We start from the raw sequence: 15,851 nt of genomic DNA on the forward strand, positions 1-15,851 counted from the left end.
CGAGGCAAAGAAAGCATTGAGTACAGGGCTTAATTTCAGAAACTAACTTTGAAATGAGGTCATGCTTTTTTTCTTGGTGTTAGTAATAAGATCCCAGTAAGATTTCAGGATCTGCACCGACAGATAAACTGCTGATGTTAGTGTCTGCTAAGCCTGAGGCAGTCTTAGTTCCCACTTTCCAATAGCAGCCAGAATTGTTAGCCTTGCATAAAGTAGTTATCAGAAATAATTAGGGTATCAGAAAGAAAGCTGAATATGTAGCTATGGGAGGGATCATTTTTTGAAGTTCAGTCCTTCTCCTTGAATACTTGCCATCAGAGCACTCTAAGGAATGCTCTTTGAAGCACACTTCTTGCAGTGTGATCCGTACTCATTTTAAGTGACTGCTAATGCCACATTAGAGGCTGCTGTGGTATATGACAGACACACGCTTTGTTTATAATTTGTAAATGCAGCAAAAGTAACCGATGCTTTACATCAACTACTTTCACAAATTTTCCCAGTACTGGGAAAAACATCCTTGTATACCTTCAGATGAAAGAGATTATTTGCCTAGCAGGGAAACCAATCATTTCTGTCTTGAAGCAAGCTGCTTCTCCACTGTAGCTGTAGTGTCCAGAGGCCCTGTTGTGCAATTTGCAAAGCCATTAGGAAACAAAGGGCAACCCAGAGAAGAGCTGCATCTGAAGGCTTCAAGGATTCCACCTAACTGGGAGAAATAGTGACTTCAGAGCTGTAAGCTTTCCTCCGTTTTCTCTCTCCTGTCACAGACGCAGGGAATGGCAACTGTCTCTCTTTGAGGACAGCTTCAGTGCGACTCTTAGCCTGAATTGCTACAGAAAACAAATTATTCTTTCTCACTGAGCCAAAGGAGAGCAGCTTGTCTAAGTTGTCCTATCTCCGCTGACTTTGCTGTGCTATGTCAAATCTACATCCATTGATTACTTGCAGTCTTATTTTGCTAGTAGAAAGAACAGGAATCACAGCCAGAGGTAGATGTCACTGGAGCAGGGTCTTTCTAGTATTTCAGATATTCAGATCTTTTTTTTTTCCTGGAATTTATTGGCTCCTCTGCTACTGAGTGGCTAGTGCCACAGAACTTTTCCATATTGTGCCTAATTGATAGCTAGTTTCTGATTTCTAAGGTCTGCAAACCGTTTATGAAAACAAAAAAAAAGGTCGGTTCATTGTTATAAAAATACTGTGATAAAGCTTTTTCGGCTATTTCTGATGTTATGCCTAAAATGTAAGTAACAAACATAGCATGGCTTTATATGCTCTGGGACAAAATGGAATTTAAAAAAAAAAAGGAACACTAATTGCTGCTTCTTTGGTAGGGTTTGGTTCAGAGCACGCATGTATTTTTTTAACAGGAATGTTGAAATTACAGCTATAACATGAAAAGCCAGAGATTCTGTCTGTGGTGGCTAATGGTAGCACATTGATTGGCATACCCAAAAAAAACCAGTATACCAGATAAAAGAGATTTTAGACCTCTGCCTTCTTCAATAGCTACCTATTTCTTGGAATACTTACCTATTTTTCCTGTCTGTCATAAAATAATTATTGACTTCCTTATAGACTTTTTAAAGGTTGCATTTCTTACTGTACACACCTGTGAGTTCCCAGAAGTGGAGGCAGCCTGATATTAGCAATGAGATGACAATTTCTACAGTATTTCAAACTGCCTGAACTGATTTCTATTTTTTTACTTGGTTTTGCCCACCTTGTGAACAAAGATGGGAAGCTTGGAAAAAGTCTGTCAGCTTACACAATTATTCTGTATATTCTGAAGCAGCACTTCAGGAGTCTGATCAAATTGATTTCATATTTTCTCTTTGAATTACTAGAAGCTACTTGGATTACGTGTTCTTATAGGGACAAATTATCCTTTCAGCTGCTTCATGCACTAAGCTATAAAAATAGTAAACCTAAAGCACTGTCCCCACCTCAAGTTTACCAGGACTTTCTGTTCAAAATTTTCTCTTCACAAAAATCCTTACATTGCTCACTTCATGTTCTTTTTCTTTGTCTAAACATTGAAGGTATTAATGTTAAGATGATGGGTTTATTTTGGAAGGCTCTAGATTTGGCAGCCCTTGCTACTGAGCATGCACAATTCAAGGACTGGTGGTGGAAAGTCCAAATTGGGAAGTGCTACTATAGGTAAGTCACTTGTTTCTGCTGTGGTGTATGAGTGAACTGCTAAGTGTATTGCACAACTTTGAACACTGAGAAATAGTTCAGTAAGTATTTAGTTGGTGAGCACTGTGCTTACAGTTAAATTGCCTTTAACATACATGGTGACAATGTTCAACTGCTTGAAGTAAAGGCGTCAACATTTAGTACCTTTATGTAACTGAATCAGTTAGATCTTGACCTTTGTTAATGTGTTTCAAAGACATTTTTTGAAAAGTCAATAAATAAGTAGAAACAACTATTGTTAAAACAGACCACACAAAATAAACATTACAATATTAGCTTGAGAAATCAGCTGTCAGTGAGGGCTTCAGATTGGTGAAATAATAAAAAAAAATGAAATATTCACATTAGACACTTTCTGCCAAAGGTACATTACCCAAGAAGTACCAGTTCCAAAGGTCTGAAGCCTCACGGCTGGTACCCTGATCCCAAGCATCTGATAGAAATGACTTAGGAGTACCCTGACACTGTGCAGCAATATGCCTCTCTGAGGAAAGAGCGGCAACAGCAGGGAAGAGAGCTCGTTGCAAGCAGCATAGAGTGGTTGCTGAAGATCTCGCTATGATCTGTAGCAGCCAGTTCTACCAAGTCAGCTGAAACAACTGATACAACCTTGCTTGCCATAATTCAAACAAGTACTGCAGCACCTCCCCCTTTCATTCTTTACAGTGTGTTTGTCCCATGAATCTAAAACATCCGGATACCGTATTGGTGATTAAAAAACTGAAGCATCATCTGCAGTCTTAACAATTTTGTAAGCAATTCTTGTATGAACAGGCTGATAATGCAAAGCAGGTAGACCTTTAAAATTCCATGGTGTATCTTGGCTTGAAACTATTGCTTCTTTTAAGATGTCCAACTATACTTAACCTTTATGTGACATTGTGACATTCTTTAGAAGATTAGACTTTTTTCTTTTTTTTTTTTTTAGCTTAGAGATCATTCATCCCTTTCAGGATTTTTATGAATAGCGTTATAGAGACTAAAGCATCCAAGCAGGCACATATACTTCCAGGATCCAAAATTAACCATTAGCAGTGTTTCTTTGTTTTGGGTGGCTTGTCCTGGTTGTGTTCTGTGTTTCTTCACCAAGTGTACATGCTCTTTGGCTGAAGGAAAGAAAGGCAATTTGCATATGAGAAAGTGTACCTTTTTGCTGTTGTTGAAATGGTACAATCCTCTTAATTTTGTAGTCTATATAGCATTTACAGATTACTGCAAATCATTCTACAGCAATACTGCAAAACAAGCGCTTTCGAGGTGCAAGACTTCTGTGAGGTTAATGTGCCATATACTGCCCCCTCCCAAGTGATTTGCTTGGATGTTCTTAAGATGTGGTGCCATTCATAATACAGCATGTTTTCAGCAGTTAAAAGATTTTCAATATCGGCAAGAAATGTTTCAGCATTTCCCATCTGAGGTTAAGGGAAGGTGATTTAGAGATGATTAAGCATTCACTAAACTTTTTAGTAGGGAATATCTACACGATCTTTGCCATGAGTGAGGAGATTCTGCTCTAAAAACCATGTGGGTAGAAGTTGAGGCATGACTTCAATTGCTCGTTTTCTACTGTCCATTCTGTTCTGTGAAAACAAGTACATCATTATTTAATTAGCACCAGAAGCCTGCATGTACAAAAGGGGGCCAAATGTAATGAATTTGTCTTTTTCGTTGTTTTGAATAATTGTGTTTGTAACCTTAGTATATTTAACAGCGTGGGTCTTGTTAAAATGCACAGAAATATATGACTGCTTCACTATTTAATAAGCTTTTTAAAAACAAAACAAAAGAAAAAAAACCACAACAAACAAATACCAAAAAACATATGTATGTTTTGTCTCTTTAGGTTGGGATTATATCGTGAAGCCGAAAAACAATTTAAGTCAGCTCTCAAGCAACAGGACATGGTTGATACAGTCTTGTATTTGGCAAAAGTAAGTAAATTTGCTTATCTAAGAATGAAATGAAATTTCTTACTGTCCCTGAGAAGTTCATACACCAAAAGAGCTGAATATTGAGGTTGATACACTGTTAGGTTTAATAGTGTGTGGTCTTTGTATAGACCTGAGGCAATGCATGCTAACAGTTGAAACTGAAGTCTGTAGTTTATGAGAAGATTTTGGATCTTCCAGATTTCACACACCAAAAAAAGAAAAAATCTCCTATGTTACCATATTCTTTTCTCTAAACTCCAATGAGTATTTTATAGATAAGGAATTATTGGTGTTCCAATATGAAGAACAGTGTAGCTATATGTGGTCTCCTAGGAAACTAATGCAATAAATCAGTAAGTGAAGAGTGATGCTCAAAATCCTAGTTTCACAAGCAAAATCAAAACAAAGTGAGCTTAAAGGAAACAGTCAAAGACCTTGAAACAGTGTGTTCTGTCAAAATAAAGGCATTAAAAGCTTTAAAAGAACAAGTGGCACAGCTAAGCCTCAAAATTACTTGTTTATCAGGGTACACATCAGATTCTAAACATTATCTAAAACATTCAAGAAAAGGTGGCCTGTGAGAAACCAGAACTTTGTTTGTTCCTCTTGTCCTAGAAAAAGATAAAATTAGTTGCTCTTTATCAGCTTGCTTTATGCCAGCTCTCACAGTTCTATCCAAAAGTCATCACTACTAGTGGATAATTTAGATACTCACATTATGATACTTGCTTTACCTTTACATTTCCTTAGCAATTTATGCTTTGTGTTTAAATTATCATCATTGCTCTCTGGAGACTTGTCTTCAATACAGCAGTTGGAGTTACTTTACTCAATTAAGGTTAGTAATTTCAGATCTCTGTCACTACCAGGAGTCATTCTGCAAAACATGAGTGATTAAATTGGCAGAGTAATTGGATTAACAAACAGTGATTTGTTATGGGAGATATGCATCCCCCCGCATCATTACTAGCTCAAGTAAGAGCTGCATTTGAACTTCCACCTCCCACTCCATACACAAGCTTGCTCAAGAATAAAGCATCGCACACCATGATGTAGTGACTGTGGGTGGACAGGCAATAGAGTAGGGCACTGAGATGTAGTTAAATTTGACAGTACTGAAAAGATAAGACTTCAGTTAAGCAGCCATTAAAAAGATAATAGGATTACATAAAGTTCTGTGCCAACAGACTGATACCACGGTACCAATTAGTTTTCTGTTTATATTCATTATTACAACAGTTATCTGTTTGTTTTTTTAAAAATATTTTCCTGAAAACTAACTCATCCTTGAATTGTAATGTATGAAAAGATAAAAGACCAAAAGAAAACTAAAAAATTAAGAGTCTGTAAAGAATTCGGGGCCACCGACAAGTTACTTACAAAGTATTTCATGACCCAGTAGAGCTGGAAATGGTCTATTTTTATCAGAGATAAGAGAGATACCAGAAAGAAAATGGAGCCCTTCTGCGTTTAGCATCTGAAACTTAATGACTATAGCTGCAGTACTCGCAAAGAGTAGGTCTCCCCAAAGCAGTGGGAGGTTTCCCCAACGTTGGAAGTTATCCTGCCTATCTTCTAATTTCTTTTGCCCCTTATGTGGACAGCAGCTCTACAGTCTGCAGAGATGTTGGACAGTGTGATATGCCACTGCGTATGGAAATTATGTAGTAGAGTACTGTGGCTGTGTTGCCTTAGTGTAATATTTGCACAGAGGATCCGTAGTGAGTGCATCTTTGGAGTTGTGCTGGTTTTGGCTGAGATGGAGTTAATTTTCTTCATAATAGCTGGTATGGGGCTGTGGTTTGGATTTGTGCTGGAAACAGGATTGATAACACAAGGATGTTTTAGTTACTGCTGAGCAGTGCTTGCACAGAGTAGAGGCCTTTTCTGCCCCTCACACCACTGCACCATTGAGGAGGCTGGGGGTGCACAAGTAGTTGGGAAGGGACACATCCAGGACAGCTGACCACAACTGACCAAAGGGATATCCCATACCATGTGATGTCATGCTCAGCATATAAAGCTGGGGTAGAAGGAAGGGGTGGAGGTTCTGAGTTACAGAGTTTGTCTTCCCAAACCCTGAGTTTTCTCACTTTTACTCTTCCAATTTTCTCCCCCATCCCACTGTGGGGAGTGAGTGGCTGTGTGGTGTTTAGTTGCCAGCTGGGGTTAAACCACAACAGGGGTGAACATCCAGATGAAGAAATGGAGGGAACTTGAATCATAATGCTCAGAAAATATATCAACAAGAAAACAAGTCACTCACGTAGGTGGTATGTAGGAGTAAAATAACCAGCCGATGTTCTTCTTAATTAAGAAGTCATACATAGTATTTTCTTTCATCTGTGTACTTTCCACTGAAAATCTTTACAGACTAATTTAGTTGTAGGAAACTGTTGCTAGAAGAAAATAAGGGTTGTGACAGTCACAACAGAGACAGTTATTTAAAGTTTAAAATTTAATGCAGACACAAAATCCATCAGAAACTGCTGCATGGTTTATAAATTAAAACTCTAGCAAATGACTTGATCTGTTTTAAATGCAACTTGATTTAAAATATATTCACTGATGGGGTCATTAGTGCAGTCCTAGTCCACCAAGTACCATACCCCTGCCCAAAAAACCCAAACCCCTCATCCTTTTAATGCTTTTCACAAGAAAGAATTTTTTCTATCTTAATACAGGAAATGCAAGTGACATTAGCAAAATGACTGGAAAAAATTGCCTGGGTTTTTTAACTTTTTGCCAGTGATCAACTTGAGATGGAAAAAATGCACAAATGGCCTTTAATAGGAAGGAACTCACAGTCCAGAGCTCTTTGACAATTAAGAACTTGTCACTTGAGTGGTCATAAGAAAGAATTCTTTGCAAATGTCTGCAGCAGTCTGTATCTGTAGGGATGCAAAAAAAGAGCTTATGACTTTGGGTAGTATTTTGACTTTTGGCACTCAAAAGTCCATGAAGCTCAAGGGCATAGGCAGAAAATGTGTTTGGAGGTTTCTCCGGGATTCAGTTAACACTGATATTTTTCTTACATTGCATCACAAAATGTTTGTGTCAGGACACCAGCCACAGATTCTTTCCCTTTTTAGTCATATCAAGTATTATCACTATTTAATGTCATATTAAACAGGAGCACTCAAAACACTTTTCCACTCAGTGGGAGACAGATGAGTCACTCTAGCCATCTAGTTTCCCAAAGTAGGCATGCGGGGTTTTTCCCTTCGCTGTAGCTGTGTTTACCGTACCCCACAACAGGAGTGCTTTACGGTTGTACTCTCAGAGAGCTGCAGAGGTGGTCTCTATCAACACGCTGATGTCCTCTGTCCAATTCTCACACAACGTTATCCACATCACACATAGTCATTATCAACACAGAAGCCAAAATCACAGGGACTGAACTGCCCTCTTTCTGTTACGGGATTTTATTGTTTGTGACAGGGGAGGTTGGCAGAGCAGTAAGGAAATTTGAAAGTGTCACTGCTTTGTGCAGTGCAGCCTTATTTGACTATGTAAAATATTTTGGTATTCCGGCTCTATCAATCTGAAGATCCAGTTTTTTCAAGCCTAAACATAAGATTTAAAATATATATTAAACAGGAAAAGACTCAAGGTGATACCTTCACCTCAGTGTCAAAGTATATTATTTCGATATGAGGATAAATAACAAGGTACTTTTTTGGTTTATTAATAATGTACAGATTAATCAATAATGTCTAGATGATATGCATGCAAATTTAATTATCTTAATTAGTCTATTTTATCTTCATTACAATGATTTATTCAGTATTCACTCCATTATTTTCCCAGTATTATTCATGATCACAGCTAATGGTTTACTGCATAAAGAGAGGTGTCAACCCTTTTATTTATCTCCCTTGTTAAACAGCAGAACAAGTATAGAAGTCAGACATTTGACGTTTATATACACTTTTTATTTGCTTAGGTGTATTTGCGCTTGGATCAGCCTGTAACAGCTTTAAACCTTTTCAAGCAAGGGTTAGATCGATTTCCTGGAGAAGTGACTCTTATTTGTGGAATTGCCAGAATCCATGAGGTATGCCTCCACCACGTAATCCTTGTTGTGGCCAGGGGTAGCTGCCTGAGCAAGAAAAAAGAGCCAGTAAGAGCCAGTGGTTGAATGTAACTGCAAGGTCATCAAAAATTCATTGTATTAAAACTGCTGAAGTCGCCAACAGCCTGCTAGCAGGATTAAACAGCAAAATAGTCTACTCATCAGCAGGTCTTTATTAGCACTAGGTGTTACTGTTAGTTTCTTAAGCCAGTGAGAACAGTTGGAATGTGAATGTTTGTTAGTTGAGGAAGTAGATGTTATTTTAAGTAGGATTTGTTTTAAAATAGTTTTATTTTAGCTTGGCAAGCATGTGTTTTGTATTTTAAAAGTGTGTATTTTCATGTCATGTCGAACAGTGGACTGGTTTTCACTGAAAGTTGGTAATGATGCTGTTCCAGAACAAATGTTTTAAACAAAGTCATGATTTTTTTTTTTTTTTTATGTCTACATTCATACTTGGCATTCTTTCCTCTTCTCGTCATTCTCATCTAACCCCTAAGCATTAATCCATTTTCATATTAAATCCTTTTTGTCCTTCAGCAAGGAAGAAAACAGCTGCATAATTTTTGGAGGCTTTTCTTTCTGAATTGTTAAACAGTTTTTAATATGGATATTATTTTTCAGAACCATACATGACATTGCATAACCCTTTAAGGAATCATTAAAGAGCTGCATATAGTTGTCAGGACCTAGTTTTGCACTGACACCCGAATACAGGATTATAGCTTCATTGGCAAAGATTTGTACTGCAGCACAGGGCTGTTCTCACATTACATAGATGCAAATGGAATATATGCACCAGACATCTTAATCAGAGCTTTTCTTCTCTGTCACTACCTTTTGACAGTAGGAAAAGTTGTAGACCTTTTCTGGTTTTAAAGAAACCATTATTAGTGGTTATTATTAACTAACTTAAGGGACTGCTTAGTACTATTTCCTTTAATCACAGGAAGTACATTTTTTCATAGCTAAATATGCTGCTGAAGTTAAATAGAAGCTTATTCCTTAGTCATGTCGAGAGTACAGTGTATCTACAGCACACAGGTGTTCTCTAAACACAGAAGTGTGTTTTGATCTTCTAATTTATTTTCTTCTGTTGTGGGGTAGAGCCCTCTGATGACTTGCACTCCTCAGAAACAGTGTAATGTTCAACATTCACCCTAATTCATCTTCCAAGTAGCATACATCCAAGGATGTATTTTTATACAATACAGTTCTCTTAACTGGCATATCCTAGCTGGTGCAAGTTTTGGTAGTAAACTGATGATTACTATTTTCAAAGGCACGTAGTAATTCTTCTGTATTTTCATTTGTGTTCAGAGCAATTCATGACTTTCAAAACATTGAAAAGAATTGAAACATTGGCTGGGGAAGTAAGTCTACTGTATGTTACCGTACTGGGAAACCGACTGCACGGTACTGTGTATCACAAGACGTTGTGCAGAAAGTAGCAGATGCCTATTGCACGTGCTAAGCTTCTGACCAATCTCTTTTTCTAAAAAATAAAAGCAGCCATGGCATAGATTTAATAACAGGTACAACTAGCACTGATAAATAAATATGCATTCTTCTCATGGATGTGTGTCGCTTGTGAAGATGCCAGTCGGTGATGTTGCATTGTACAATCAGAGAACTGACAGCATACATAATTAACCTCAGTTAAGTACTGTATAGGGCATAGATAAAGCACTCAGTAGACTGACATTTTAATAAGTTTTATGATGAGAATCGGTGATAAAAAGTAGAATTAACCTGATTTTTTTCCTACTATATAGGAAATGAACAATATCTCCTTGGCTGCAGACTACTATAAAGATGTCTTAAAACAGGACAATACTCACGTGGAAGCCATTGCATGCATTGGCAGTAACCATTTTTATTCAGACCAGCCCGAGATAGCCCTGCGGTTTTACAGGTATCTACACTTGTAGGAAGGGAGGGGGAACTGAACACATGGGAGGGTAATATGAAGGGTTGAGTTCTGTAATGCTGATAGCAAAAAGGAGATTGGCGTGGTAGGATGATTGAGTATTTGCACAAATATCTTCATGAAATCAGCATAACAACTTACATATCTTCTCAGCCAGTGATAATTACTTCTCTCTCTTAAAAACTTGTCATCATTACATACGGAGTATGTAGAAGTATCAACAAAGGTCATCAAAACAGTTATTATTTGATTAATAAACAAGAAATTATTTTTCACTGCGTGAGGCAGTTTGAGCCCACTGGACCTTACTCTCAACTTCAGTTGCATTCAGAAGGCACATGTACTTCCATTGTAGCCCTTTGAAAGAGTAGTCTATGAAAAACTCCACCTGAAGTCATGAGCAGTTGTGACCAAAAAAAACCAACCCTTACTTCAACGTGGGCTGAGGTTCACCATGTTTCACTGAAAGAAAGAAAGAAGAAAGATCGTGTTGAACAGTGCTGCTTTCTTTTTATTTCAGTACAGTCAGAGCACAAAGGAGCCTGGCTCATGTTCTTAAGTCTAAGAGCAGATTAATTGAGTATAAGCACTGTCATCTCATTTCTGTTGGACCTGAGCTCTTTTATGCTTTAGGTTCAGAAACACAGTCATGCTCCAGACAGCAGCCCTCTTTTTCCCTGGCCCTCTTAGCGTATCTGGTTTTCCTACAAATATTAATAAACAGAATTTTTATAAAACATCTCAATTCTACAAGACATTAAACAACGTGAATTTGAATCAAAATGTGAGTTACACTTCAAATGTAACATTAATGTAGATTCACATACTAGATGTACTAGTACTGATTAGAGCAATGCTGAAGGACAGGAATCTCAAAAAATTGAAGTCTGAAGGGTTATAAAAAGTAGCTGCAACAAATTACAGCTTGACTGAGGTTGAAGGATTGGGAAGAGGAAATGGAGAAAGTCTGCAGACAGCTCTGTCTTACAGTAAAGTCAGACCATGTGTCACAGTCAAAAAGACAGAAGTTATGTAATTTGCACAAAGACTGTTTTGCACAGCTTTGATTCTACTCATCAGAAATGCCCTGCACTGCCCTTCAGGAAACTGTACCAAGTGTAAGACTAATGCTTGGTTATTACACCCTCTCAGAACAGGGAGAAAGGAGGAGAGAACTTGGTCATTTGGAATAAAACTCTTATTTGCAGTTAATCTAAAAAAATAAATATTTTCTTTCAATCTAGACGGCTCTTACAGATGGGTGTATATAACTGCCAGCTTTTTAACAATCTGGGCCTTTGTTGCTTCTATGCCCAGCAATATGACATGACACTATCTTCATTTGAACGTGCGCTGTTTTTGGCTGAAAATGAGGAGGAGACAGCAGATGTGTGGTACAACCTGGGACACGTGGCTGTGGTATGAAAAATATTAACAACCTTTCTGGAAAAATACAATCTTACAAAAACCAAAACAAGACTATCTGGGAAGGAGTCATTGCCTTACTTTGAAATATGGAATCCAGTAGTGTACTAGAGCACTAGACCGATTCTGTTGTCATAAAAATATGTCTCCAGCAGCATGTAGCAGACACTAAAGCACTATGTATGCCATAGTTGAGAAGGCATGTTCCTCTGTCTTACAGGCAGCTATAGAAATATTGTGTAGTTGTGTGATAAAGTTTGTTAAATTTCTACACTAATTTGCAGTCATTGCCCATTTTTGCAGATGTTCTTCCAGAAGTTGTATTAGATTTCTGTCTAGATGCCTGCCCAGAATAAGGTTACTGAAAAATGTTTTTGACAGCTTTCTAATAAGAGGTGTGTTCAAATGCTGATTATGATTTAACTTAAGTCAGAGAGAAACTCAGCTGTTCTTCTTGAATGTACTGCAATGGGGCTAAACACATTAATTTATATTGCCTAAAACAATAAAATTTAAACTGATGTGCCTGTAGTTTTCAGCATTTGTCACTTCTAATGTTTAACCTGATGCTCTATCAGTGTTGGTCATAACACCAGAGCATTAAAGAGTAGTTGGCTGCTCCATACAAAGCAATGAATCTCCCTTAATTTTTATCTTCTAAAAACTAGGCTTATATGTGCTCTTTTTTAGCCTGTGTAGAGACAGAGGGGCAAGGTGACTTCCCCTCTGTAGACACCCCTGTTTTTCTTACCCTACTACAGACAGTAGCAGATAGCATAGTCTTTAGAGGAAACTTTAGTCGTCTAAAGGTTAAATTAGATGAAGTTAATATCACTTGGAGCATGGAAGTTTGTGCTGGAGAGAAACGATTCTGTCTGGAGGAAGAATAAGAAGTAAAATAGAAGCTCTGGGAAGAAACGATACATGATTTTGATCAGTGTATTTTTATTGTAATTTGTATTCCATGCTAGTACCTGTGGGTGAAAAGATACTGCAGACAACAGAACAGATGCATGTTGTTTCCAATCTTTTGACAAATTAAAATACGATCTTACTTTCAGGGCATAGGAGACCTGAATCTGGCTTACCAGTGTTTCAAGCTAACGTTAGTCAACAATAACGACTATGCGGAAGCTTACAACAACTTGGCTGTGCTGGAAATGCGGAAAGGTCACACTGAACAGGTTGGTGTTGAACCTCAGCCTGAGCAGAATGCCTCCTTTGGCCCTTTTATACTTAAGAAACGTGTCATTGCCCTGAGGTGGAGACATCATAAGAACATCTAGCTTTACTGTTACAGGCAGAAAACATGGATAACTTCTGTGCATGTTTCCGTGTAACCTCCACGTTGTCATGCCATCTCGCGTTAAACTGCTCATTCTTAGGCATGTGGAAGTGGTTCATCAAAGACAAGGTTTACCGTGTCTTTGCAGTTGTTGAGATCTTTTTTCTAAATTGATACCCTAACTAAAACCCCTCACTCTCTAATTGTCACTGAAATTACTGTTTCGACTGTATTTGCAGTTTATAAATGTAGATAAGGTACTTTTGCTGGGTGGCACAAAGCAGCAATCAGATGAGCTCTTAAAAGTCTTTTTTTCTACAAGGAGATTTCTTTAGCGTTATATCCCAAAGCAGCAAGTTCTTGATACATACACTTGCATCAGTAAGCTCGGTGGTTCATCTTACCTAGTGTGAGTACACTAAGATGTATTGCGCTTAGATGTACAATTGGCACGCGCGGTGGAGTAAATGCATTCGTTTTTATACACATGCAGGGGAAGTGAATAGGCATTTGTTGGACAGTTTGAACCCCTGTGGGCTTATTTAAATCCTTATGGAAGCAAGCCTGTTTTGATGGATTCACATATACATCAGAGAGCTACAATATGATATAAAGACTTGTAAATACCTTTCTCAAGGGCAGATTCTCAAAGTTAACTTTAATCAGATACCTAATAATTACCGTGGAAACACTGAAATGAACCCAGCACTGGATGTTTCCAGTGACAAATAAATTTTGAGGTTAGTTTCAATTTCATAATCAGTAAATTTACAAACATTTAATTCCCAGGTAGAACTTAGGTCCAGTTGTGAAGGATGTGAATGCTAATAATTAGCACTGCAGAGCCTTTCCATTATAGTTTCCTGCCCATTCAGGTTGTTAACTTAAGATTTTTCCATTTTCTTCTTGTATCACTTGTATAATTCAATATCAGCATCATCATAGCAATAAAATTATGCACAGAAGAATAAAAAACTCTTCTGGAGGTGTATTGCTTATCTTGGATTTTCTTTTATTTCACAGTGTTCTTTCATCAGTACTGTTGCATGTACTCAGAGGTGTCAGATTTACAGAGTTTTAATAAGTTCTTAACTCTGCCTTCCCCAACAGTATACAGATACTTTTGTTTTTAAAAGATTGGGGTTTTTCCCCTGAAGTTCTCAATTTTTTACAAAAGCATGCACGAGTTGACCTTAATTTTGTCTTGGATTTACATAATGAAAATGCACACTCTGATATTAAATTTTTGATTAGTTTTTGATGCTATTATTGTCCTATTCAGAAAAAAAAAAGAGTTCATTTTATTAAAATTTTTGAGTGTGATAACTCTCATTTTTATTATAAAATTTAGGATTTCTAGGAAGCTTAAGACAGTGCTGTCAGGGGCAACAGATAAATACAGTGGGGTGTAATTTTCAATACTTTTTAAAATCAGTATATTCTGTTCAATGTTTAGATCTGAATTGCTTAATTGAATAAGTCCCAATATATTTTTTCTCACTCAACCAAGAGTCTTATTGATTTCAATGCTATTAAACTGTATGATGCCTAAATGTACGATTGATGTAACTCATACATAGTGGAAGATGGCTTTCTTAGTAAGAAAACACAGGATGATCTCTTGTAAGAAAGATGAAAATTGCATTGGATTCTTGTTACCCTCCCACCCTCACATATTTCACTTTTTTCCCCCCTTTCTCTACATAGGCAAGAGCTTTGCTGCAGACTGCTTCGTCTTTAGCACCTCATATGTATGAGCCCCATTTCAATTTTGCAATACTCTCAGAGAAGGTAATGCACTATGTTATTCTTGTAATCTAAAAATTGAGCCTTGATGGGGCAGTTGGGTTTTTATTATTACTACTGAGAATTCCAAATAGATATGACAAAAGTATACAGAGTGCGTGAACTCAAGGAAAACTAAAGTTACATTTTCATTTTAATACCTAGAAGCTTTGTCTGTAAAAGTAGTCATTCAAAAAATGTTCCATTTTTTATTCCTCCTCATGTCAAGTGCTGGGCATGGTGTACCTTGTTCTCCATACTCCAAGAAGTCAGGTGAAATGGGATATAAAGTTACTGTCTTGAAGCATCACTCCCATTAAAATCTCATTTCTGTTTTTTTCTTTTCATCCCTTGATGTAAGGGGGACATAACCCTGAGTTCAAAAGCCTCCATACTGGCTCTCTTTTTATTTGCTCCCTCTCAGGACCAGTTCCATTTCAACATTTGTGAGCATCAGGAATGTGCTGCACACAGTACGTGATGCCAATACTGCATGGAATGTGCTTGGATTTACAAAATTAGTTTGTGTGTTTCTTACAGGTTGGAGATCTTCAGAGGAGTTACACTGCTGCTCAGAAGTCAGAAGAAGCATTTCCAGGCCATGTTGATACACAGCAGCTCATCAAAGAGTTAAAACAGCACTTTGCTATGCTCGGATGAGGGTATTTTTTGTTACGTAACGACGGTTAGCCAGAGCAAATGTCCCAGACATCTTTCTGAAAATACTAGCTCAAAGTAGATAAACTGTACTTAATGCATCCCTGTGGCAAAGCCTGTGTTACATCGAGTAGCAGGAAAGGTTTAAGAGTCCTAATTAGTTTCTGTCATCTTAAAACATATCACTTATTAAAATGCAGCTAGAATTTGTGTTGCAACTCCATACAGGAATGGCAGGATACTGCCAGGATGACAACTTTGAAATAGTTGTCTGGGGTATGAGCAAGTAAGTCTCCATTTAATATTAATGAACATTTGAAAGGATTTTTTCCTGGCTTTTGTGCAGAACAAAGTGTTTTGAAATATACATGTGTAATCATCTGTCAAGTAACACAGAGTAAGAGTACTGCCTAGCTGGTCTTCAAAATTCTGATTGTATGCTTTCTTACTTAATGTTGCGTTTTAAAACTAAATACGTAAAACCAATTTAAAATACGTATGTAAAGCAGAAGTTCTTCTATTCCTTGTTGTACTGTATGAATTAAATAAATTCCAGTT

The 15,851-nt window shown here is 37.4% G+C and overlaps 1 protein-coding gene across 1 annotated transcript; it reads left to right on the forward strand.

Moving 5' to 3' along the window:
- Positions 1–2,045: 2,045 nt before the first annotated feature.
- TTC8 (tetratricopeptide repeat domain 8) lies at positions 2,046–15,368 on the forward strand (the record flags this gene model as incomplete). The annotated part of the gene is made up of 8 exons (XM_010148076.1): positions 2,046–2,166; positions 4,049–4,136; positions 8,083–8,193; positions 9,987–10,126; positions 11,386–11,560; positions 12,628–12,750; positions 14,559–14,642; positions 15,177–15,368. Coding segments are annotated over 8 exons (962 nt in total), but the record flags the coding sequence as incomplete, so codon positions are not given.
- Between the last annotated feature and the right edge of the window lie 483 nt (positions 15,369–15,851).

Source organism: Eurypyga helias, unplaced genomic scaffold (genome assembly GCF_000690775.1).
Source record: "Eurypyga helias isolate BGI_N326 unplaced genomic scaffold, ASM69077v1 scaffold12013, whole genome shotgun sequence".
NCBI classification, from domain to species: domain Eukaryota; kingdom Metazoa; phylum Chordata; class Aves; order Eurypygiformes; family Eurypygidae; genus Eurypyga; species Eurypyga helias.